The sequence below is a fragment of the Euprymna scolopes genome, chromosome 42 (assembly GCF_053919585.1).
Source record: "Euprymna scolopes isolate OS-2025 chromosome 42, ASM5391958v1, whole genome shotgun sequence".
In the NCBI taxonomy this organism is placed as follows: Eukaryota; Metazoa; Mollusca; class Cephalopoda; order Sepiida; family Sepiolidae; genus Euprymna; species Euprymna scolopes.
The window spans coordinates 45722515-45748472 of NC_136523.1; the positions used below are offsets into that span (position 1 = coordinate 45722515).

Genomic DNA, 25958 nt, shown 5'->3' on the forward strand with positions numbered 1-25958 from the left:
TATTATAGCAAGCCCTACTCATCCCCATGGTTCACTACAAATTATGCAGCCGCAGTTACACTAAGACAGCATGCATTCCACCGGTTTGTATGTCATAAGTCAAATACAAATAGGCAAAAATTCATAGATGCTACAAATCATTGTAAAAGAGTGACTGTACTGATATGCAGAAGTTTAAATGTAATGTAAACCAACATCTTATTAATCTTTCCTAGGCATTGTCTCAAATAGTAGCTCCTAATGTCCAAGTGGCAATATGCATTGTTAGGGGATGAATGTGAGTAAAAAAAAAAAAAAAAATTTTTTTTTCTTTCAAATTTTCAAATAAAATATTCATCTTTAGGAAATTGGACAGTTTGTTCTTTGTAGTTTTTTTCTCTTTCTTTTCTTTTTCTTTTTCTTTTTCTTATATGCCAAAAAAAAAAAAAATGAAAAAACCAACTGTCCAATTTCCTGAAGACTAATATTTTACTTTTTCCTGAATATTTTTATGTTTTCTATGAGAGCTCCATGGGCCAGATTAAAGACTTTGGTAGGCTGGATCAGGCTCATGGGCTGTAATTTGGAAACCCTTGTACTAAAAAGTAAATTCTCATGCTGAAATCTTGTCAGAGGCAGTATTGATGACATTACTCTCATTAACTTTTTCGTTTTTCTTCCGTACAGAATGTCCTGAAGAAAAGCCGACTCCTCTTGGTAACATCCAAGACGAAGACACATCATCGATGGGTTACCAGGCCAAAGACCTTCTCGATGTGGACGATGAGAAGCTGGCTTCAGTTGCCGCTGCCATATCATCGAAGATTGAAACAGAGGATGAAGAAACACAGCAGCAGGCGCCGATGCTCTCCCCAAAGACTGAATTGGATGAAGCCTGTGCAGCAGCCGCATTCCTTGAAACGTCGTCCTCACCTGCTGCAAGCATTCCGGAATCTTCATCTGGCATTCCGACACCAATAATACAGATAAAAACAGATGTAAGTACGAGAAGCAAAACTCTAAAATCATATCAATCCTTCGCTTACCCCATCATTACCTCTTTCAGATTTGCATAGCCGTTAGACATCAATCAAGCAAGATTCCTTGCGTTTCAGTTTCTTCTTAAGACCCCTTAAGATTAAGCTTTAATTTTTAGACATTTTCTCAAATGAAAAATCCTGCAATGAATTGGGACAATGTCATGTGTCGAGGGTGCACACAACCAATCAGAAACCAGAATTACTCCATTAAAATATTGAATCTTTTAGCATTTTAGTACATAATTTGTCATGTCAACACAAGAAAAATCTTTTGCTTTTTGCATGCAAAATTTTAAAGTCTGAGATTTGTACAGAATAGCTACCCAACGAAAAACTTTTCTGATATTAAATATGGCTTTCAATTCAAGAATACCTCTGATGGATGTTGGCACTCTCATAGTTTTCCTCATCTCTTGACATTAACTTTTATCCTTGAGTGGCTCTTAACCTTGATAAGTGCTAACTATGGCCATTCCTACGACGAGTCAGACAATCATGTAACTGGGAACTTTTACTGGAAGCTGTTTTTTCTAAGCTAATCAAGATAGCAGTTAGGAAACACAAAAGCTGACCTAGCTGCTAAAGAGTCACTAAACCTGGAAATATCCAACATAAAAATCCCTTACACTGACTTAAAACCAACCATAAACCCATACATCAAAACAAAATGGCAGCAACAATGGAGCACTTATACAAAAAACAAGCTACAAGAAATCAAACCCACACTTGGGGAATGGAGTTCCTAATCCAAACTAAATCGGAAAGAAGAGGTGATCATTACAAGATTAAGAACAGGGCACACAAATATCACTCATTCATTCCTATTGAAAGGATGGCCCTGTCGGTGGGGTATTAGAATACACCGACTGTCCCCCTGCAGAGGGTAGAAGTCCCTCAATGGGGGTCCTGGATATGACCTTAAACTATATCCAATGGTAAGGCCCCAGCTTGTGGGCTTTAGGGAGTGTGGAACCACCCTTTAATTGCCATTGCTCCCAGGTACACTCTGACCCAGAGTGGTAGTACCTGTTAGAGTTCCAACTATGGGTTAAATAGAAACCGACTTGAAAACAACAAATATATTCTATTAAAAATTTTTTCTTCAAAATCTTTGGATTCGGCATTAAATAACCCGAAAAGGGTTGATATGCCGTAAAACAAAAACAACCAAACAACCTATTGAAAGGAGAAAACCCACCTGAATGCTTACTTTGCCAAGAAAACTACACTGTTAAACATTTTCTAATAAACTGCATCGACCTAGCTCCCTTACACCACAAACATTACAACACTAACAACATTATAGATCTCGTTTGGAAATATAAATGAAAAAAAAAAAAAAAAACTTCAATATTACTTGAAAGAAGTAAATCTGTTCTCCAAAATATAAATCTACCTAAAAAAAAAAATGTTCAACCCAAATTCCTCATTAAACTTCCTCCAAACTCACCTCGACATACTGGAAAATAAAGAATACCTACTCTACTAAAACAAACCCCAATACAAAAAAAACACTTATTTGGCCTTAAATGACCATGATTTCATCAGCAATGCTCAGCATTATCCGTCTGTTAACGTCATGCTCTAGAGAAAGTCAAGCAAACGCTAAGTTACATCTGGTTCAAAAGATGCATAGGTACCCTTATCTCTTGAAATTAACTTTTATCCTTGAGTGACTCTTGACCTTAATGAGTGCTAACCATGGTCATTCTTATGACGAGTCAGACAATCATGCAACTGGGAACTTTTACTGAAAGCTGTTTTTTTCTAAGCTAATCAAGGTAGCAGTTAAAAACTGGGAAAATTCTCCTGCAAGATTAGCTTGATGCTTTTATATGTTTAATATACCAAATAATAAAAAAAATGCATTATGCTAATCGGTAAATTTAACAATCGACAAATTCCTATAAACAAAGATACAGGTAAATAATGTGTGCCATCAGCTAGAATTGAAACTAAAACTCTTTATCTCCAGCCTTATCCATTAGCGTATGACCTATATCCATATGCATACAAAATTGCAAAAACGAAAATGTTATCTAACCTATAACTTTTAATTAACGCATGCGCAGAAAAAAAACAAAAACAAAACGAACGTACTCAACTTATGCCAGGCCAAGGTTAATTTTTTTTTTTTTTTTCAATTTTGCTCCCTTAGCAGGTATTTTACTCGCTAAAATACAAATCGAAAGTGTGTTATAGGTCCAAATATCCTAAACATCAAACTTCAACTCTGAAGACTAAATATTCAGAGAGGAGTTTGATAGATTTCTTGCAAACACACTGACAAATTCCTATAAACAAAGATACAAAATAAACGAAGGCAAATATGTATATTTCAATGCATGAATTCTTTTTTTTTTTTTTTTTTTTTTTTTTTTTTAAGATAACCTAAGTTTAATCCGTGCCATGGTTAGAATCCTTGGTGCTTCTTCGTTATTGTTGTGAATTTTGAAACTCGAAATATTGAATTTCAAGTAAAACCATTAGTATTTACTTAATTGTCATGTCGTAGTAATGAACATATCCAAAAATTACGAAAAACGATAAGGTAAAAAAATAGTTATTGATGAAAACAGTTTCTGAAGACAGTTGCCAAAAATTGAGTTTTGCTCAAAAAAGAAATCAAACTTCGAATTATAAAAGGGAAGGTAAATATTTTCTGAAAACTTAAAATCTTTGGCCAATATCACAAAACTCAATTTACATTAATAATTTCTACCTTATCATTTTTTCGTAATTTTTGGATATTTTCATTACTGTGACATGACAATTTAGTAGATATCATCAGTTTTACGTGAAATTCAATATTTCAATTTTTGAATTTTGCGTCAATAACAAAGAAAAACCTACTTATTTATATAATATCAATTATAATATTAATAAAATTGTGTGGCCACTTCTCGTGTTTGTGCTTCTCGCCTCTACGTGACTTATTCACTATTAATCCGCTAGACTTTTTAACCTGTTAAATTCTTTTCCAGAATGAAATTCTCTAGGAGCAATTTATTTTTTTATTTATTACATTTTCACTCCAAACAAGGAACAGTGTACTTTGATGTAGGAGGCTACTATCAGAGACATAAGTTGAAGGGATACTATGTAGGGAGTTGAGCAGCAAGATGTTTGTTCACATTGCACTTGAACTTCTGCATGTCAGTACAGTTGGGGAAGCAGAAGGTAATTCCAAAGTCTAGCAGTTCTGGGGAAGAAACTATTAGAGTAGAAGGCTTTCTTACATCTAGGGATCTACACTGTGTAGGGGTGGAACTTTGTTGTTTGTCGAGGATATTTACGTCGAGGGGGTACAAGGGCTTACAGTTCGTCGGAGCATCCACCATTAAAATACTTGTAAAACAGGCAGAGGGATGCAACATTTCGTCGATGGGACAGAGGTTGACAGTTCAGGACCCATATCAGGCAATAAGGGTAGTGTTAACAACTGAAAAGATATGTTAGCTGATTGTAAATCTTGCATCCAATAAGAGACTTTAAATGTTAGATCTCTGGGCCTTTTATAGGGATGGCCTTGATGATTACCTAATGTTACACGTCCTCCTCAAAAAAAAAAAAACAAAAAGAAAAAAAAACTAGTTTCTATTTCTGCCAATTACATATCTATATATCGATACATTTGTTTTCTCACTTTGACATTGATATTAAAAGCCTATTCTTTTTCTATCTAAAAATTATTAAAACAAACTTTTTAATATACTCAGTCATGGATATACGAGCAATTACATAAAGGTTAACTAATTTGCATATTCCTTAGAAAAGTGGGCTTTAATCACTTATTCGTTGTTTACGGTTCCTTATTAGATGATTGGTTTCATTTTACTTTTACACTTAATTCTATTTATGCATAGTTTCTACATTCTGCATAATTGCATAGAATTTAAGATGAAAATGTTCTAGCACACAGAAATTTATATATGTATGTTAAAAAGTGACCTTGTCGGTATGTTTGCGAAAAATCTATCAAACACCTCTCTCAATATTTGGTTACAGAGTTGAAATTTGATATATAGGGTATTTGTACGTGTAACACATTTTCAATTTGTATTTTAGCCGGTAAAATAGCTGCTAAGGGAGAAAAATTGAAAAAAAAAAAAAAAACATTGACCATGGCTTAGTGTAAGTCAAGTACACCCATTTTTTTTTTCTGCGTTTGCATTAATTAAAAGTTATAGGTTAAACAGCGTTAGTTTTTGTGGTTTTGTATGCATATGGATTTAGGGCATACATTAACAGATAAAGCTGGAAATCTATGTTTTGGTTTCAATTCTAGCTGATGGCAAACAAGTCATTTTTTTTTTTTTTTACTTATTGAAATCACTACAATATATTAGGTACAATATAATCATCAAAAGAGAATTGGCTCTATAATAATAAATCTGCATAAATTAAAATATAATATCTAAGCATATTTTATGACCAGGCAATGCCGGGCAGCCTGCTAGTCTATATATAAATTAATCATGTTAAAGTCCCTGAGAGTTGTTTTGTAAGGATGGGAACATCTCCTACTTTATATATTCCACACAATGCTTCAAGCAAACTGTGACACACTGTCTTGTTTCTTTTTTTTTAATGTCCAGGAATCCAGTAAACACAGCTTGGATGAAACGTTACAGCCCGAAGCTGATGAGGCCGATTCCCCCGTTTGCACGTTGGGGAATAAGTTCATCTGTGTCGATGATGAGATTTCAATATCGATAAAAGATGAACCGTCTTCACCATCAAGCAGTATCTCCTCCAAGCTTAGTGAGCCGACATCCAGTGTAGGTCGCCCCAGGGGACGTGGCAGAGGTAAATATTAAAGCCCGTTTTTTTTATTTATTTTTTATTTTTTAAACTTTTGTTCACACTAAAACAAGACATATTGACACTGGAGGACAATAGGTGACCATGATAGGAGCCAGATTTATAAGTAGCCAACCTAGGTGGGGAGTTTGGTGGCAAGATATTTGTTCATATTACAAAGCAGAAAGACGGAGGGGGAAGATGAATGTGGCTAAAAACACGGACTGAAAACCAGTGTGTGCTGGTTCGAATCCAGTTCATTTCACGAAAACACTTTCACTTGACCTTGTGCCTAACCTCCTGAAAATGGAGCTAAATAAAATAAAGGGTAACTGTGATAGGGGTCAGATTTATAAGTGGTCAACCTGGATGAGCAGCAAGACGTTTGCTTACATTGCATTTAAATTTTTGCATTTTGATACGGTTGGGGAAGCAGGGAGTTTTTTTCCAAATGCAAGTGTTATGCTGTATATAACACTATTTTGATTTAAAAGCAACCAAAAACCATGCATCCACACAATTAGCTCGATGATTTCCTTTGAGAGTGAAACAACTGCATAGCTTACTTGCCATAAACATATATACTACTATTACAACTACTAAGCTCTACTCCTCTATTGGGTACTGTTAAAGTACATACTGAAAATATATGTACGTAATATATATATATATATATATATATACTAGCGCAGGTGCCTGGCACTGCCCAGGTGTTTGTTTTTGTTGGGGGGGGCAGGTAGGCTCGAACCCATGATGCGAAGGCGGAAAAGAGAATGAAAGAAAAGCTGAGATCTTACCGCTACGCTAAGACGTGAGAGGAAGTGAAAAATGTTCAAATTTAACGATTAAAAAGTTGACTTGCAGAAATGAGTTCACGTAGGTGCAGAAATGAGGCCAGTCAAGCTTCTCGCCGTATTTGTTTTCTCATGTTGTTGGGGAAAACCGGCTCCCCCAAAAAGGGGGAGCTCTCAAATGAATAGCAGTTGTCTGATATGAAGAGTTTTCCCAACACAGATCAAAGCTAATTGCTTTCAAGACGTTCTTGGCAGGAAAGCCAGGCGACCTACTTCGCTTTGATTAGTTTCGCTTTATTTATAATACGAAAAAGAAAAACAAACACGCGAAAGGACGGAATAGAGGGAATTTTATGAAAGTCGATCAAAATAAATGTAGAGACGGTGTCCGTCCGCAAATCGTAGATATTATCATCTAGGGAGTATATATAAAAAGTTCTAGAAAATCGTAAATATTATCATCTAGGGAGTATATATAAAAAGTTCTAGAAAATCGTAACCCTCTCGAGACCCCCCCCCCCCGAAAAAAACCTTTCATGGGCATACAAAAACGCACACACCACTTTTGCCTTTTATATATATAGATTTCCCCAAACCTTATGGCCTTGATGGAGGGGAGACTAAAACTTGCTGCTTTTATTCCAAATAGTGAGAATTTGGGAATTCTAGGCACTGTATGAGCTCTCCGTTTATCTCGGCATTTGTTTCCAGTCGTCCTGTACGTACACTTAACTTGCCACTGGTATTTAACAATGTCGACTCAGGAGAGGTGTGCTTGGAGATTGCGCACCTCCTGCCACAAAAATTCCACGCGCAGGCACCCTTTCGTGGGTATCCATAGTCTGTTAAAGACTGAAGGAGTCTATATATAAGTGTTCAGCTAAGTAACCAATCAAATTTATTGATTTGTTATATATGAGTTGTGGAATTGCATTCATCTGCAAACGATCTAGCTAATTTGTATATTCTATTAAACATTCATTTTAATTAATTCTCTATTAGTTTTTTCAGTTTTCTTATGGGATGATCATCTTTAATTAACTATTATGTATAATTATATTCATGCAGATATTCTACACTTGCGTAATATTTGCGTAAAATAGTTATAGTAAACACAAATCTCTTCCTATATATATATATATATATATATATATATATATTCGTTTAAAAAAATTTTCATGACAAACTCCTTTGGCAGTTTTTGGTGTACAGACATGAAACTTAATATATAGGGTATATCTATCACTCTCGCATTTGTCACTCCCACCATTTCTCTCTATTTCTTCCTCTCTTCTCTCTCTCTTTAGTTACAGTTTAAACTGAATTACTAATTGTGGTGATATTCTCTTTTCTTTATGAGGGACTAATCAAATCTTTTTATTCTTTTTTTCATTCCGTTTTTATGGAAATTGCTCCAGACAAATCGTGATGCCACTTGCTGTATTTTTGTTCGCGTTTTTCTTAAACAGGGCTTTACGTTGCGAGTGAAACAGTTACATTTGCGAGAGATTTTTTCAAGCGTCGACTAGAAATAACAAAATGCTTATCTTTGTCGATTTTTTTTTTTTTTTTTCCACCAATAATCTCCCGAAACTTATTGCTGAGTGAAAAATGTTTTTCCAACCTTTTTTATTTCTTTTCTTTTTTTTTTTTAATAAAATGAACAGTCAAATTGCTTAAACAATAAAAGATTTAATAAAACAATGCACTTTTTTTAATGAGGGCTGTTCAAAAAAAAAACATCTGAAGAAATTTTCAAGTTTATACTTTCGAGTCTTAACAAAATTTTGTGAATATTTAGACTTATTTATTTAAAAAAAATACAGAAAAATCTTTGTACTTATTCATCATGGAACGAAGATGTCATATTCCAAGAATCACGTAGGTTTTGCAAGTAACTTTTCTATTTGGCTAGTAAACAGAAATATTTAGTTGTCAAAGTTATTAAATATTAGTTGTAAAGATAAATTTGTCCGTAGAGTCCTGATATACTTTTCTTAAAAAAAAAAATTCTTTCATATATTTAAACTTACAACAAATTTTCTTGTGTTGAAGTTTTATTTCCATTGATTTTAATGACAATCAAATATGGGAGTTTGAAACATTCGTTGATTAGCATTCAATCCTGGGCAACATCGGGTCATCCTGCTAGTATATTGAAACTTTTCTTCAAAAAAAGTCAAATCTTTTCACTCTTCAAAAATATCTGAAATAATGTCATTTTTTTTATGCAATTGTTTACTGTATAATTTTTTGTTAATTTTTAGGTCGGAAAAAAGGTGGAATAAATCGACGGTCAGTAAAAAGAAAAATTATTGTAAGTTAAATTTCATTTTGCCTTCAAAAATTTTTTGAAATTGTATTTTTTATTTTTTATTTGGTGCCTATTCAGATTGGCACTTATGATGGCAATTAAAAATAAAGAAAATACACAAAAGTCTGTATGTATCAGTCACGGAACAAAGATAAAATATTTAAAAAAATCACATAATTTCATCACGTGTATATATATATATATATATAATGTGGTGCCGCATGTCTATTTAAATAGACATTCCGACGAGTTATTTGCGGGCATTGCTTCTGTGGTCGAGTGGGAGAATCGCCGACTGTCAACACTACGGTTCTAGGTTCAATCCTTGGCTTGGGAGAGATGCTAGTCTAGCGGCACTGATGAGTTGTGATACAACGAAACAGGACTGTATGTCGATGACTACAAATATATATATATATATATATATATTTATATTTTTTTTAAGGAAATCAAATGTTTCTCTGTGCCAATGAAGGTGAAAAAAGTAACCGCGAAAGTAAAATCAAAGTTAGACAACCAATTTTCATGTGAAACTATTAGTTTTTATTTATTTTTTTTTTGTTTGTTGGATGATGTTGATAAAAAACAACTGAAATGTAAAATTTAAAACCAAATAATTTATTAACATACTTTTATTTTTATTTTTTCAGAAAATAAAATTTTGCAAATTATGAAAACAATTTGTTTTAGAAGGGTCATTTTATATATTTTAAAAACAAAATTTGAAGAATATTAAAATGGTTTTGACCTTCACTTATCACTAAAAGATATGGCAACTTTGTTTTTTTGAAAATAAAAATAAAAAAAACTACTTGATCAATTTTTGTGATTTTTGGAATATACCATCTTCATTCCATGAAAATTAGATGAAAGTTTTTCTTCATTTTTGTTTATCGCCATAAGTACCAATCTGAATAAGCACCTTTTATTTTTCTGTTTTTTTGTTTTCTTTTAAAATATTTTCAATAGCATTTTATCTCTATTTTTCTCCATTTTTTTTTCCTTTTTTTTTTTTCGTTTTTTAAAAATTTTTTGATTACATTTATTTTTTCCTTTTTAATTTAAAATTTTATTAATTTTTATTAATTTTAATTTAAATTTAAAAAAATTTTTAAATTACATTTTCTTAAAATTTTTGTTAAAATTTTTGCTGTTAAATTGTGACTTTTTCCTTGTTTCTTTTTTTGTTTCTGTTTATTTTTAATGGGAACAGTTTTCAGCCTGAAATAGTATTTTTGTTGTCTGTCATGCATTAATTGTAAAATAGTTTTTCCATCATTAATCACACAGATTATAATTGACACATTTTATTTTAAATATGTTCGCACAGCTAAATAGTGGGGCAGATTGCTAAAACAGTCGTTCACTTGAGTGATACAAGCACCAAAATTGAAATTTGTCGAGTTTTCTTCTGCAGCCATCTTGAATTTTCTGATGGCTAATGTTCTTTTCTTAAAATGTATGTTCTGAACATCATTTGTACTTATTTTGGTGCTTGTATCACTAAATGAAAGATTCTTATGGAATATTGAGATAACCTGCCCTACTAAAGCATATCTTTTTCTGTTCTTCACGTTTATAAAAGAAACATTTTTCTTTATCTTATTTCATTTCTTCATCTAAAAATGCATCTTTAAATGCATTTACACATTTGCATAAGAGTCTCTGAATTGTGCTGATTATTGCAGAAAATGAAAAAATAATTAATTTTGATTAAAAATTATCACCTGAGAATAGTCGAGGGTTAGCTTGAAGTGAAATTTTTTTTTTTTTTCCAATAAACTCGAATTTCAGAGGTCTGAAACTAAATAACCTTATTTGGACATCATTGTAAAGTTATATTCATGCCTCCACACTTAAACACATGCTGTAGTTTTTCTTCGTCATCTTTATTTTTTTTTTTATTGGCCGTGTCAGGATTCTAGTGTTGGTTAACTCTGAATGACATTCCAATTAAATCAGTGCATTGTAGAAGATTATCTCCCTAAAAATCCTATGAAGTCTTGTAGTTCTGAGTTTGTTGACTTGGAATCGTATGAGGTGCCTTCAATAAGTTTTCAGACTTTTTTGTACATGCATTTAAAATTGTCGTAGACTCTTGAAAATTTAGTATGTTATTGCTATACATCTTATGAGATGACTAATTTATGATTTGAGGTTCAAATAAACAGCTATAGCAGGATATGGAATAAAAACCCGATTGCCACAACTGGTGAATTTCAAAAATGCAATCTGAATATGAGGACACTTTAGAAGAACGATATGCAATAAAATTTTGTTTTAAACTTGGAAAAATTTCACAAAAACGTATAGAATGCTTCAGACTGCTTTTGGACAATTTTGCATGAATCAAACATCAGTTTTTGAGTGGCATAAGAGATTCAAGCAAGGCAGGGAGTCTGTGAGAGATTATGAGAGGTGTGGGAGGAGTAAAGAAGTCAGAACACCAGAGTTGATTGGCCAAATAAAGAATTTCATGGATATTACCATGTGTCAATAAAGACAATAAGTGCACAGTTTGATGTCAGTGTGGGAACTGTATACACAATTATTCATGAGGAACTGAAGATGCAGAAGAATTGCAGGATGTCTGTTCCAAGGGTACAATCCACAACTCCATCCTTGTCACAGACTATTTGATCAAGATGGGCATCAAGACAGTCCCTCACCTTCCCTATAGTTCAGACCTTGCTCCCTGTGACTTTTTCTTATTCCCTAAGCTCAAGGAAAACCTTAGAGACTGTTGTTATGAAACAATTGAGATGAAAGAGGCTGTAGTGAGAGTCATTGGCATGCTGACACAAGAGGATTTCCATGGGGCCTTCCAGAAGTGGTTGGAATGGTACAAGTGCATTGTAGCCAGAGGAGATTACTTTTGAAGAGGAGTTTCGTGTGTGTACTATCAATAAAAAGGGCCGTATGAAAAAAAAAGTCTGGAAACTTATTGAAGGCACCTTGTAAATTCATTTTATTTTTTTTTTATTAAAATTGTACTTGATAATTTTCTGTAATTTTTGGTATAGATCAATACTTTTCACTAACAAGTAAGCATATCCATAAGTTTTCCTCTTAATTTGTTTTGAACTGCCATATTTCAATATAAATACAGTTACAGGAGCATCTTTGCTTTTTTAGTGGAATTCTGTTTTTTGTAATTTAGAAAAACAGCAGAATTACATTTTTTTTTTGTGTTTTTTGTTAACCTGCGAGAGATGCTCAACATTGCCTGGTTGTAAAATACGCTTCAATATATTTTAATTAATGCAGATTTTCTGTTTATTATTACAGTGCCAATTCTCAATTGAATATTATATTGTACCTAATATATAGCCTTGATTTCAAAAGTTAAAAAAAATAATAATAATTTGAGTGCTATCAGCTCAAATCGAAACCAAAACATTTAGCTATCAACAGATAGATAAGAAAGAAATCCACCTTAGATCAAAATCCAGAAATCTTTAAAAATTAGTACTTAAATATGTTTGAATTCATGCACACACACACACACACACACACATGTATATATCCTCAGCTAGGGAGAGTTGCTAGTCTAGCCACACTGATGAGTTGTGATACAACGAAACAGTGTGTGGATGGCTATATATGCATATGCATGTATGAATGTTTGAAAAGACCAGACAAGTACAAAATTTAATTTAATAAACATATCTAATTATAAAAATTAAAATACAGACAGTTTTCTTTTTTTTTGATTTTGAGTCATGCTGGAGATAAAGCCTGGCACGTCCTCAGAGGTTGGAAATTGGAGCTGAATGAGGTGTAAAAGTCTGATAACAGTGTGAAACGTTAGTCATATGTATAGGTTAAATAATAATAGGAAATCCACTGTTTGTAAAGCACTAACTAGCGAGGGGCACCCGGCATTGTCCAGTCGTAAAATATGCTTAAATATATTTTAATTCATGCAGATTTTGTGTTTATTATTACAGAGTCAATTCGCTATAGAATTGATTTCAAAAGTGATAAAAAAAAAAAAAGACATAAGTGCCATCAGCTAGAATCGAAACCAAAACATTTAGCACTTCAACCGCATTCCTGACTATTTGAGCTAATCCGATAGACAGATAAGAAAGATTTAAAATAAACCAATTGTAGTTGTGATTAAATTTGTGCATGCACAAAAGTAATATATTTTAATAGAAATGTCAGCAAGTTGAAATGAACATTTTTGCATTTCAAGTTCTTGAGGAGTCGTTCCCATTAAGTAATCCAATTTACCAAAATTCCACTACTAACGATTACTATGATTGTTCCATTGACTACTATACACTCTTTAATTCTTATCCTCGAGTGGCCTCTGGGCCTTGATAAGTGGTGACTCCCATGTAAAAAAAAAAAAAAAAAAAAAATTGCCAACATATTTTTGTACACGTTATTCATCCATCCAAACAAAGATTTTATTTGTTATGAAGTATCCTTGGTGTAGGATTACTATTTTCTGTTAATTTCAGTATCATGTGACGAGTAATTTAAGCGTTTATCGGTTAAATATTTTCTTACACACACATACTAGTTAAGAAATGATCAAATCGCTAGAGTTTTACCTTATTTTTTGCTATTTGGCTTAATTTTATTTCTCTTTCGTCCTCTATTTTTCTCGCTTGATCTTTCTTTCACTTTTCCTGATTATGTTTCTCTTTTCTTTCTTCCTCTCTCCATCTAGACTTGTCTTTCCTTGCTTTGCCTCTTTCTCTGAAAATCTCAACTTTAGGGTTATTGTCAACTAAACATAACTAACGAAATGTTACATCCCTCTGCCTGTTCTACAAGTATTTTAATGCTGAATGCTCTGAAGAACTACAAGCACTTGTACCCCTTCGACATGAATACCCCCGACAAACCCGACAAGCAGCTAAATCTCACCCCTTCACAGTAGAGATCCCTAGGTGTAAGAAAGCCTTCTACACCAATAGTTTCTTCCCCAGAACTGCTAGACTTTGGAACTCCTTTCCGAGATTCTGCTTTCCCAACTGTACTGACACGCAGAAGTTCAAGTGTAATGTGAACAGACATCTTGCTACTCATCTCCCTTCATAATGTTCCTGCAACTTATGTACTCGATAGTAGCCCCCTACTTCAAAGTGGCACTGTTCCTTGTTTGGGGTGAAAATTGAATAATAAAAAAAAACAAAAAAAATGTACTTCCTAACTTCCGGTGTAGCGCTACTCGAAACATTTAAAGGCAAATAAGTTGCTTCACTTTTATTCTTCTTTTAGTATTTCTATTGTGAAGCAATTTATTGAAATAAAATACAAAAGGATATTATTGGAAAAATATACAATAAAAATTAACAAAATTATAAAGATAAAAATAACACAATTAGTCTTTTTTGATAGTCTGCTGCAAAAATTCCTGTGACGGTGGTGAATCAAATCCAACTATGTTGAGAATATTATGTATTGGATACTTTTTTGTTATGATGTTTGAAATTTTGTTATTTTGATTTTAGTAATTTCATTTGTTATTTTGATTTCAATAATTTCATTTGTTATTTGTATTTCAATAATTTCATTTGTTATTTGGATTTCAATAATTTCATTTATTTGGATTTCAATAATTTTATTTTCATACTTTCATAAACGTATATTTATTATATAAATTCAAATCAAAAAACTTATTTTTAAAATTTAAAAGAAAACCTTTATTTTTATAATTCCATAAACATACATTTTTTTATGAAATTTCAAATAAAATAAAAACTTATTTCTTTAATTTTGTTATTAAAAGTGTGAATAAAGACTAATTATCTGACCTTTCTAATCATTAAATTTTAAATTATTATTGAGGGTTTCAAACAGTGAATTTCCTTTTATTTCACATGCGTCCGACAAACATCAAAAACTGTAATCGGACTTATAAATGTCATTTTGACTTAATTCCAAGCACCTCAAATCATGCCAGGACTTATCACCACCAGGCATATAAGAGGAAGAAAAAGAAGAAAAACGACAAAAGAACAACGGTCCAGTTTCCTGACGATATTTTACTATTCAAAAATTTGAAAGAAAAAAACTTCAAATTTATTTTTAATAAATAGCAATTTTTATTAGAAACAATTTTACACTCGTCTGGTTTTTTTAACCATTAAATCTTAAAGACTAATTGTGTTATTTTTATCTTTATAATTTTGTTAATTTTTATTGTATACTTTTAGATAATGTCTTTTTATATTTTATTTCAATAAATCGCTTCACAATAGAAATGCTGAAGAACAATAAAAGTGAAGGAATTGATTTGCCTTGTCACCGCTAACAGTAGCGCTCCGCAGAAAATTAAGTACGTTAGCTGACTATAACCAATATGTTGTGATATTTGAAAAAAATCATAAGTAAGAAAGGTAAAAGAATTGTCTCATTGGTGAATGACTTTTTAAAACATATCAGTTACACTTTCAGTTTGAAAAGAAAATATGACCCGCAAATAGATCATTCTTTGGAATGACTCAAGTTTTGAATTCTTGTTTTTTTTTTTTAGTCTGTCAAGATTAAGCTTAAAATAAACTTTTCGTTACTAATTTTAAAGATTTAATGAACGCATCCTTAAGTTTTTTCTTTTTCATTGATGTTTAATTATATTTCTCAAATTTTTCATTAAGTTTTAATGACCTGTTCTGAGGTTTAATGGGGTTTTCTCTCACCTTTGTGTTCATTCGTGTTTAATATTTTTTTTTCTTTCCTTTTAATTTTTTCGTTCTTGTTCAGGAAGATGACAAAAAGGAAGATGGTGGTAGCTCGAAACACAGTGAAGCCGAACTGACAGAGGATGACTCCGCCCGAGAAAGTGATGACCCTGCCAATATGATGAATATGTTGGCGCTGTCTGGCCTCTCCTCATCTGTACTATCAGATTCCATCCCTAACAGTCCAGCGTCTTTTTCTCATTAGTGAGTATATTTTTTGTTTTAGGGAGAAATGAAAATTATAGAAACTGGTCCCCTTTCACTCTACCCCTCCTTTAAATGTTTTTTTTTTTAAAGAGGTATTAGATTAGAGAAACATGAGATATGACTTTATTAAAACCGTTTTTAACATTTCCCCTTGTTCTGGAAATCAGGCATGCAGTTCTAAGGAAGAAACTTTGTTCATGGAATCTACGTTTAGGTTTAGGCACAGATAAAGAGTAGGGGAATTTATTAATAGTGTTTTCAGCTAGACGAGTGTTTCTCGTGAAAATTTGGTGAGGGGGGGGGACCATAGATTGAAGCTCAGGTTGTCTACTACCCAACTGGTGCAGTGTGAAAGATCTTACCGAATACAACAATAATACGAAAGACTGCATAAAATGTGTAGAAACTGTTGTATGACAACATACTTCAAAGACACAGAAAGAAAAAGAAGATAATTTTTTATTCATGCAACATGTTTTCAACCTTCACTGACCAGGTTCATTTCCATACATCATCACATTGCATATGCATACACATAGATACTTCCTTTAGTCAATAATGGCAATGCTCTGCTAGTTAGTAATGACAAAAGTTCCCGGAACATACGCCATCCACTTCTGACTCTTGCAATCACACTAGCACCTATTCCAATGGTATTGAAACATAGTTGTGTGCTTCGTCATTTAAATACGTACACATATTGAAATATAATTTATTTAAATAATAACGTTACAATATCACCCAGGTAATAAAACTTGTAAACAACCGCCATTGCTTTGCCATCCAGATATACTTTCTCCATATCTGAGTTCACATTCATGAGTTTTCTCAACCATGTTAAACGCCTAACAGAAATGGTCCCCCCCCCCACCAAACATTCACGAGAAACACTTGTCTAGCTGAGAACACTATCAATAATTCCCCCCCCCACTCTTTATCTGTGCCTAAACCTAAACGTAGATTCTATGAAAAAAGCTACTTTCTTAGAACTACACGTGGAACTGTCTTTCGTTTGCCTGCTTTCCAGCTGACTACAATATGGTCATCTTCAAGTCCAACGTAAACAAGTTCTTGATGAGCTGTTCCCCTTAAGTAATCCAATTTACCAAATTTCCACTACTAACGATTACTACGATATTGCCCCATTGACTACTGTACACTCTTTAACCCTTATCCTTGAGTAGCCTCCAGGCCTTAATAAGTGGTGATGACTATGAAAAAAAAAAAAAGAAATGGAATTAATGAATTTAACCTGATTAAAACAAACAAAAATGCAGAATTTTCATGATGTATATACCCATTGCAGAACGAAAATATCATATTCCAAAAATTATGTAAATTGATCAAGTAGTTTGTTTTTAACTAAGAAAATTAAAAAATTTTATTGTTAGTTTTTAATATTTTGCAGCCATTAAAAGGTTGCTTAAAACAAACAAAAAAAATCTCAGTAGTTTAATTGAGTTGTCTTACTTGACTTCTAAAACATTATAAAACATGGCAGATCTGTCTAGCTTCCTAAAAAATATTTGATTTTCTTAGTTAAAAATTTAAAAAAAACTACTTGATCAATTTATCTGATTGTTGGAGTGTGGCAGTTTTGTTCCATGACAGGTACGTACATAAAGATTTTTCTGTGTGTGTGTGTGTTTTTTTTTTTAGGTTAAATTCTGACAAGCACCATATATTTTTTCTTGTTAAAAGCTGAAATGAAAATAAATGATATACCAAAGAGGCGAGATCAGTAAACATTGAATTTTTGTAATTTCTTTAGAGTTTGTTTGTTTCTTGATTTAACATTTTGACCCTCTCCCAGCAGTGACACGGAGGACGAGAAGGCGTACAGAACTTGGAAAAAGTCAATCATGTTGGTCTATCGAGAAGCAGCCACTCACAAGTAAGTCATTTCTACTCAAAGGCTAGGATCAAACTGTAGTATCTGTTCTGTCTTCAGTCAAAAGAAAAAAAATACTTTTAGATTGTGGCAATTTTGAAAATTGAGATGTAACTAAAATCAAGGAATTTTCAAAAAGGTTTCATCAGTATATATTTTTATCCACCAGAATTAAGTCAAAGAAAATCAAAACACAATCAACATTTCAAATTCATTTAACTTTTTTTTTTTTTTTTTCTTGTCCAAATTGGTGGCATTTAAAATTAAAGAAAATATAGAAATGTCTGTATGATGTATGTACCAGTCATGGGACTAAGGTGAAAAATTCCAAAAATCATATAATTTTATTAAGTAGTTTGTTTTTTTTTTTATTCAAGAAAATCAAATTTAACTGTTTCAATGAGGATGAAAAATATGAGATCAATGAATCAATAAACAAGGGCAGACAACCCAAATGCATATGGAAACTGTCAAAATGATCACTGATTACTTCCCTTTATCTTCTCTAGATAAACATGGCCTCATCTGTCACTTATCGGTAAAAACAGAAAATTTGTTTTTGTGAATAAAAAAAACTACTTTATCAATTTTTGTGATTTTGGAATATATAATCTTCATTCCGTGACAAGTAGGTACAACAAAAGTTTTTTGTCATTCTTAAGTGCCAATCTGAATAAGCACCATTTTTTTTTTTTTTTTTTTTTGTTCTTGTCTAGAATTCTCCCTATATTAAAAAAAATTAAAGAAAAATCTGTATTGTGTATGTAGCTGTGGCAAAACGAAAATCCCCCAAATCATGTAAATTGATTAAATAGTTTTATTTTTATAAAAAAAATTATTTTCAATTCTTTAGCATTAGAACATAAATCTGATAAGTATAACTTATTGAGTTATCTTCCCTTGTTTCTTGAGCTATTTTTCAGAATGGTGGGCGAGACAGTCACTCTTCAGATCTTCATTAAATTTGATTTTCTTAATTAAAAATTAAACTATTTGATCAGTTTACATGATTTTTGGAATATCTACAGATTTTTCTTAATTTTTGTTTTTAATATAAGGGAAATTGTGGACAAAAACATTTTTTTTAAATTACATTTATTTGCATTGCAGGTAAAAGTTCAAAAAAAATATATTAATGTAAAAAGATTTTTCCTTTTTTTTATTCTTAACATGTCTGTTATTAATCAAATGGGTTTTAAAATATTGATTTGAAGGAAGAAATAATTAACACCTGTTGTAAATCTTTGCATCAGTCCATATTTCTTTTTTCACTCTACATATTTCTTTTTTCTTCCTTTCCATAATTTTTTCCCTTGACTTTTTTTCACCAAACATTAGGTAAACTAGAATATTTGGCTCAAAGTCCGCAGTAAATGGTGTTGGGTTAAAATCGGTTCGTGTTTTGGTTAAAAAAAAAAACAAATAATTAAATAAGTGTTAAAGAAAATTATGAAAACTTTTGTACAGATTTTTCTTTTAAATAATTTTTTTTTAAATAATTTTTTCTTCTAAATAATTTTTTTTTACAAAAATAATTATTCAAATAGGTTGTTAAAAAAACAATTTCTTTGATTATATAATAAAATTAGACTTTTTATCCCATTCCAAACGGGGGGAGGGGGGCTTATAGTTGATGACTGAGAATGAGTGCTGTATGCCAAATTGATCATTGAATATAGTTAAATTTGTGCTCATTTTTGCATTAAATACTAATCGCTATTAATCCCTAATAGTGCATAGCAGATACCATAATACTTAGTTCACTGCATCTTCATAACAAAGATCCATACAAAATTTCAACCAGATCAGCCCAGTACTTTCCAAGAAAAATTGGAATGGGCAGACAGCAAATTAAGAGAAATATAGTATAGATGTTTTTTGTTTTGAATTTTAAATAAATTAATTTGGAAAACTAATCAAATATTTCATTTGCTCTTCTGGGGGAAAAATATTTAAAAAAAAAAAAAAAAAAGAAATGAATATTTTTCTATCAGGCATAGTACTGTCAGATTGTAAAATGAGTGATTTGATTTTGTCAAGGCAAAATATTTAAAAATAAAAATATTATTTGAAAAATTGGAATGGATAAAATTTAATATCAGAAACCAAATCTGACCGTCTAATGTGAAGTTTGTTTTTGGGATTCTTGTTTGCCAAACATTACAAAGCCTATTATAATTATTGATTAAGTATATATACGAAAGTTAATAATATCAATTAAGTATTAAGTATATATACTAGAGTTAATAGTATTAAGTATTACAGGGTTCGCACAGACTTGAAAAAAGTCCTTGAATTTTGACTTTTGCCTTCTAAAGAGCTTGTTTTTATCATTACCTTAAAAAATCCTTTCAAATATAGAAAATGTCTTGAAAATTGCATTCTTTATGCTCAGTTATTATTTGTGTTGAAATATTAAAAATAGAAATAAATACTATTAAATTATTTTTAAGTATTAATAAAAATACAATTAAAATATTTTTTAAAATATTGAAAATAAAATCGAAATACGTTGTTCTGAAATTGCATAGTAGTATTGTGGATACAAGAGTTATGTCCTTTTATCACAAAACTACTTTTGGTAGTTTTGTGATAAAGGGATGTAACTCCATTTTTTTTCGGCCTAGTGTTTAATTATAACAATTTTTTATTTTCACTTGGGGGAGGAGCAGATCTGCCTCTATTTTTGCTTTCATTTATAATTTCATTGGGAGCACCAAAAGCAGGGAGTAGTGGCAGCTGCTATGAATAAAAATGACCCCCCCCCCCCCCCGCGCTTCTAAAAAAAATAATTTCCTTGTGTGGATTGGAGCAATCGTGATAAAAATACTAAAATTAAAAATTATTAAGTATTAAGTTAAGCATACAAAGTTAATAACAAATTATAAAATTTCCTCATCTTAAATAATTGTTTTAAAAAAAAATTTTTTTTTTTTCTTTTTTCAGATATGCAAATGTCTTCCTGCATCCTGTGAAAGAAGAAATTGCACCAGGCTATCACAGTATCGTACACAGGTACAAATACTTGATGACATCTACCTGTCTGAACTATTTTCAGTGCTAGTGCACTTACTGATCCGCGCTATTTTTTAAATCGTATTTCCAAGTTTAATTAAAGTTTTATGTTTTTTTTTATTTAATTGTAAGGTTAAAGTATAGAATAGGTACAAAACACCCTCCCCTCCCCATGATCAAATTAAGCGAATTTTTTCTTTTCAGAGATCTTCAGTCCAAAATGGATACATACAATATAACCTTTTTTCGATATTTTCATTTTTTAATGTCTTGATTAAACTGTACAAGTATCGCCATCTTATATTAAATTAATATGGCATGATCACATTGATAAACCGTTTCTCGTTTTCTCACCAAAGTTGAGCAATGTTTAGTCTGCTCAGTACCTCTTCTCGTAGGGAAATTGTCATGTATTTCTTCTTTTTGGGTGATTCCGTTTTTTTTTGTTTTTTTTAATTCTTATGGGGGGAGGGGTATTGATAAACATGCTCAATATCATTAGTATAGCAGCTTTATCCACCCGGGAAACACTGAGTATCCATGCTAGTCTATAAATAAAATAAAAAAGAAATTATCAAAATTCCCATATCGACATTTTTTTTTTTAAACCTCCCTGTTTGATCTTTATTAGGCCAATGGATCTAAGTGCCATCAAAAAGAACATTGAAACGGGCGTGATCCGATCGACCACAGAATTCCAGCGAGATATGATGCTGATGTTTACGAATGCCATAATGTACAACAGTTCTGACCACAACGTTTACTCAATGGCCCGCGAGATGTACGATGATGTCATGCAGCACATCGAGGTAAAAAATTTTTCTTTTTAATTTTATTAATATTTTTTTTATTGTTTGTTATATTTTTGTTTTATTTTTTAATTAATTTTAATAACTTTTTATTTTTTAATAAAAAAATTTTTTTTATTACTTTTTATATTGTTTTATTGTTTAATATTTTAATTAATTTTAAAAATTTTTGTTTTTATTTAAAAAAATTTTTTTAAATTTATATATTCTTTTTCATGTTAAAATTTTTGTGTTTGTAAATTACAATATTTTTATAATTTGTTTTTTAATTTAAAAAAAAAATTTAAAAATTGTTTTATATTTAAAATGGTTTTTTTCTTACATTTATTATAATTTTTATATTTTATTTCAAGTTTTAAACTTATTTAAATAAGAGAAAAAAAAACTAAAAAATACCAAGTTGTTTATGAATAAATTGTTTTAACAAATATTTTAGAATAAACAAAAAAAAATTATTTTAATCATTTTAAAAATTGTATAAAAAAATTGTATTCAGTTTTCAAAAATTTCAAATTTATTTTAATTTTTTATCATTTGTATCTTTTTTTTTTTTACTTATTTAAAAACTTTTCTTATAATTTTTTATTTTAATTATTATTTTTATTTTTTTGATCAAGATTCATCAACTCATGTTTTTTAATTTTGGGAATGAGGATAATTTGCATTATTTGCACGACTGTTCTCATCTTGAGTGTTATTTACACGCTTTCAACCAACGTAACTTATGCTTGTACATCCTATCATCTTCATAAAGGGCTTGATTTTTTTTAGACTGCAATGACAATACCCTGCTGAATTATTTTCTTTTTTTTTATTTTCTAAGTTTTATCCAAATAACCCCTCAAAAATAAACGAGTAATCACAAGTTGAAGTCCAAAGAAATTTCACATAAAATAAGTTGGTTTAGGATATCTAATATAATTGTAATTTTCATTGTTACATTTGTGAATAATTGCTTTAATTAAAATTTTTTTTGCTTTTCTTCTCTTTCTCTTTTTCTAGCAATTTGTAAGTACACAATTGATGGTTCAAACGGAGGTGAAAATGTTGCGTCCATCCCGAAGGAATGAAACCAATGAAAAGGTAATGTTCATCATCAAACATTTTTCGGCATACTTCCACCATTCTTTGTAATGTAATCAGTTATGTTTTATTACTGTTTTCACTGGTTATGCAGGATAGGTTGTGTATGAAAATTGCAAATAAAAATTTTTCAATACACTTACATATGAGGTAAAAATAATAAATTAGGAAAATTATCAAATAGAATTTTAACCTACTATATAAAAGGGAAAATGTGTGTTAGTTTGTATGTTTGCCAAAATCTTTTGACAGAAGTATTGGACCATGACAAAATCTGTATCATTAGAAAGATCAATCTCTCTGATGAAAAATATGTAAAAATTAGCCAAAAAGATTAATTTTGGCCTCTTTTTTTTTTTTTTTTTTTTTTTTTCAAGGAGGGGTCAGTTTATGTGTCAACATTTTTGCAAGTCATATCCCTACCAATCTCAATGTACGTTTATAAAACGTTATTTCGAAGGCCTGTGATGCCATAAGTTGTGGTGGTCAAGACAGCTAGTGCGTTAGCTTTTTTCACCTCCTTTTCCATTTTCGCGTTACAGGTTCTAGCCTGCCTGCCTACTGCGAGTAATTTTTTTTTGCACTCACACGGGCACTCGCTGCTATTTTGATCAAAACATTTTTTATTTTTTTGGAGCTGGGTTGCTCAATATCTTAAGTATACCACCTCTCTCCACCCGGGCAATGCTGGGTAGTCACGCTAGTTAAAAGAAAAAAATCATTTTTCATATTTTGCTGATCTGCCATTGATAATAGCAAAAATATCATAAATCAAGGGGAGGTAAGTAAGTCTGTCATTCAATCAAGTAAATTCTGAATGGTGGATCAGCAAAATACGAAAATTATTTTATTTTTAACTAGCTGGGGTGCCCAGGGGGTGTTTGTAGGTGTGTGAAAAAAAAAGAAAAAAGTGGTAGCAGGTAGGCAAGCAGGCTCGAGCCTGTGATGCGAAGGCGAAAAAGAAAGTGAAAGGGAAACTGACATCTTACTGCTAGGCCATGACGCAGCAGGAAGTGAAAAGCATTCAAATTTAACAATGTCAATCAAAAAGTTGACTTGCTAAGTGAATGAGTTCACGCAGGTGTAGAAATGAACGTCTGGCTTTCTGACGTTTTGTTGGGGAAAATCAGCTCCTCGTCAAAAAGGGGGAACTCTGGCAGTGTTGAAATGAATAGCAATTGTCTGATATGAAGGCTTTCCCCCACATTGATCAAAGCTGATTGCTTTCTAGACGTGCCGGCCGGCAAGGCCAGGTGAGTGCGTTTACTTCACTTTATTTATATGAAAAAGACAAACAAACACTGGAAAGGATGGGATGGCAGGAATTTTTTAAAAGTTGGTCAAAATAAAGATAGAGACGACTCCCGTTCGCAAATAGAGATATTACAATCTAGAAAGTATAAGGAAAGGTCTCCAAAATAGTAACCTTGTTGAGAAGCCCAGTGAAAAAATGCCTTTCTTGGCAGTTTTGCTTTTTATATATATTAAAATTTTATTCGATAATTTTTCCTATTTTTTATTGTGGATATTTATTTGTTACCTGATACACAATTATATCGAACAATTTTTATTTAGAATGCAATTTTCATATGTGTCCTATTTTGTCTATAGTCTACCTTTTTTTTCTGCACCCTTTCACTATTCCTTCATGACATACTGCAGAATATATTCCCAAAACCTTTAGTTTATCTCTACTTTGTTTAGTTGACTGGGTGATCTTGAAGTTCAATGTCATACACTACTACACCATCTTCTTGTGGTTTGCCTCCTTTTCTGCAACCTTCTACTATACCTTCTAGACATACTGCACAAAACAATCTTGATTTCACCCAGAATAGGTAGAGCTGGTTCCTCCCATAGAACACACAACGTCCTGGACAAATGCAGGCCACACATAATGGTCAGCAGTGGCTAAGATAGTGACAGGCAGTAAACCCTGGGACCAGCAGCAAACACTATAGACTGGTGGACCAGAGGTTCAATGTTGACTTTGATGGTGTGTAACTACGCTTTCAGCTGACCATCCAGGCATTTTCGCCAATCTTAGAGGGGTTCTGGAACTATTGCTTTGTGGATGAACTCTCCTGGATTGTGTCATGCAACATGGTCGAACTAACAAAGTCTCCTCTTTAAAAGAGATTGTTTGAAGCAGATGATCCTGCATTGTGTCTAGATTTTTGTGTTGAAGACAATATTGTGTCGGTGGACCCGCAGAATTCAGTAGAGGCAATATAGGTCGAACATTACTAATCTTTTGAGATCTGACATTCTTATCAGCCACGTCTTGCAGCTGTAGAGAACGATCATTTGAAGGATCGCCTGATAAATCCAGACTTTCATATTGAATACAATTTGTCTTAATTTGTATGTTTTGATCAGAGGGGGTGGGCAGTAATGCAAAAACTGGTGGTTGGGGATAGTAACTAAAAAATAAACACACACACACATATATATATATATATATAGAGAGAGAGAGAGAAAAAATAGGCAAACCTTTTTATGCTAAAGAATACACACATATGAAAGTGTGTATGTAGGTTATATTGGGTGTGCATTTTGTAAGAATGCAATGATGCAATTAAGTGTGTGTATATATATATTTACATACACACTCAATTGCATTCTATATTTGTGTGTGTGTATATATATATATATATATATACATACGCACCACACCAGTCATGATTTACAGAGTATTCCAAGATAACCTTTCATTTTTATATATATATATATATATATATATATATATATATATATAGTAAGTTATAAAATATATATTGCAATACTTACTATATATAACTTACTACCTAGCTCTACCTACGTATTGAGCACTGTTGAAGTAAATACTTAAAGTTTACGCATAAATTTATACTTTCATATATTAATTTATGTGACTAAACTGACTTAATAAACCAATGTTTCCTAAAGAGAGACAGAGATGCTTTGATATCAGGAATGCTAACTAAAAATATACACACACATATATATATAGAAAAAAGAAGTGAACATTTTTATGCGCAAGCATATATATACATAAAATTGTGTGTTTTGTAAGAATGCAACGTGTGTGTGTGTGTGCACATATATATATGTATATATATGAGCAAACAGTTAATGAAATATGTTAAAAAACACTTTGAAATGAGTTAAAAACATATTTAATCTGAAAAGGAAACACTAGATAAATGGATAGTCCTTAATCCGCGGAGTTTCGAAGAAATACTCTCCTTCTCATCAGAGGGTAGGAATTAGCAAAATGCGGGATCGGATTTTGCATGCAGAAGTATTTGATGAAACAACAAATAAGTCAAAGATGTTACTT

The 25958-nt window shown here is 31.6% G+C and overlaps 1 protein-coding gene across 4 annotated transcripts in view; it reads left to right on the top strand.

Annotated features, from left to right (window-relative positions):
* The window catches only part of LOC145267077 (bromodomain-containing protein 8-like), an 81183-nt gene that overhangs the window by 50331 nt on the left and 4894 nt on the right, over positions 1-25958 (top strand). For 2 of the 4 annotated variants that reach the window (XM_080123043.1, XM_080123045.1), the window contains exons 12-19: positions 667-977; positions 5618-5828; positions 8884-8933; positions 15654-15835; positions 17652-17732; positions 20676-20744; positions 21376-21553; positions 22556-22636. In XM_080123043.1, the coding sequence (XP_079979169.1) occupies positions 667-977; positions 5618-5828; positions 8884-8933; positions 15654-15835; positions 17652-17732; positions 20676-20744; positions 21376-21553; positions 22556-22636 (1163 nt within the window). The remainder of the gene's footprint in view (positions 1-666; positions 978-5617; positions 5829-8883; positions 8934-15653; positions 15836-17651; positions 17733-20675; positions 20745-21375; positions 21554-22555; positions 22637-25958) is intronic. The other 2 variants (XM_080123044.1, XM_080123046.1) reach the window with 1 other exon arrangement.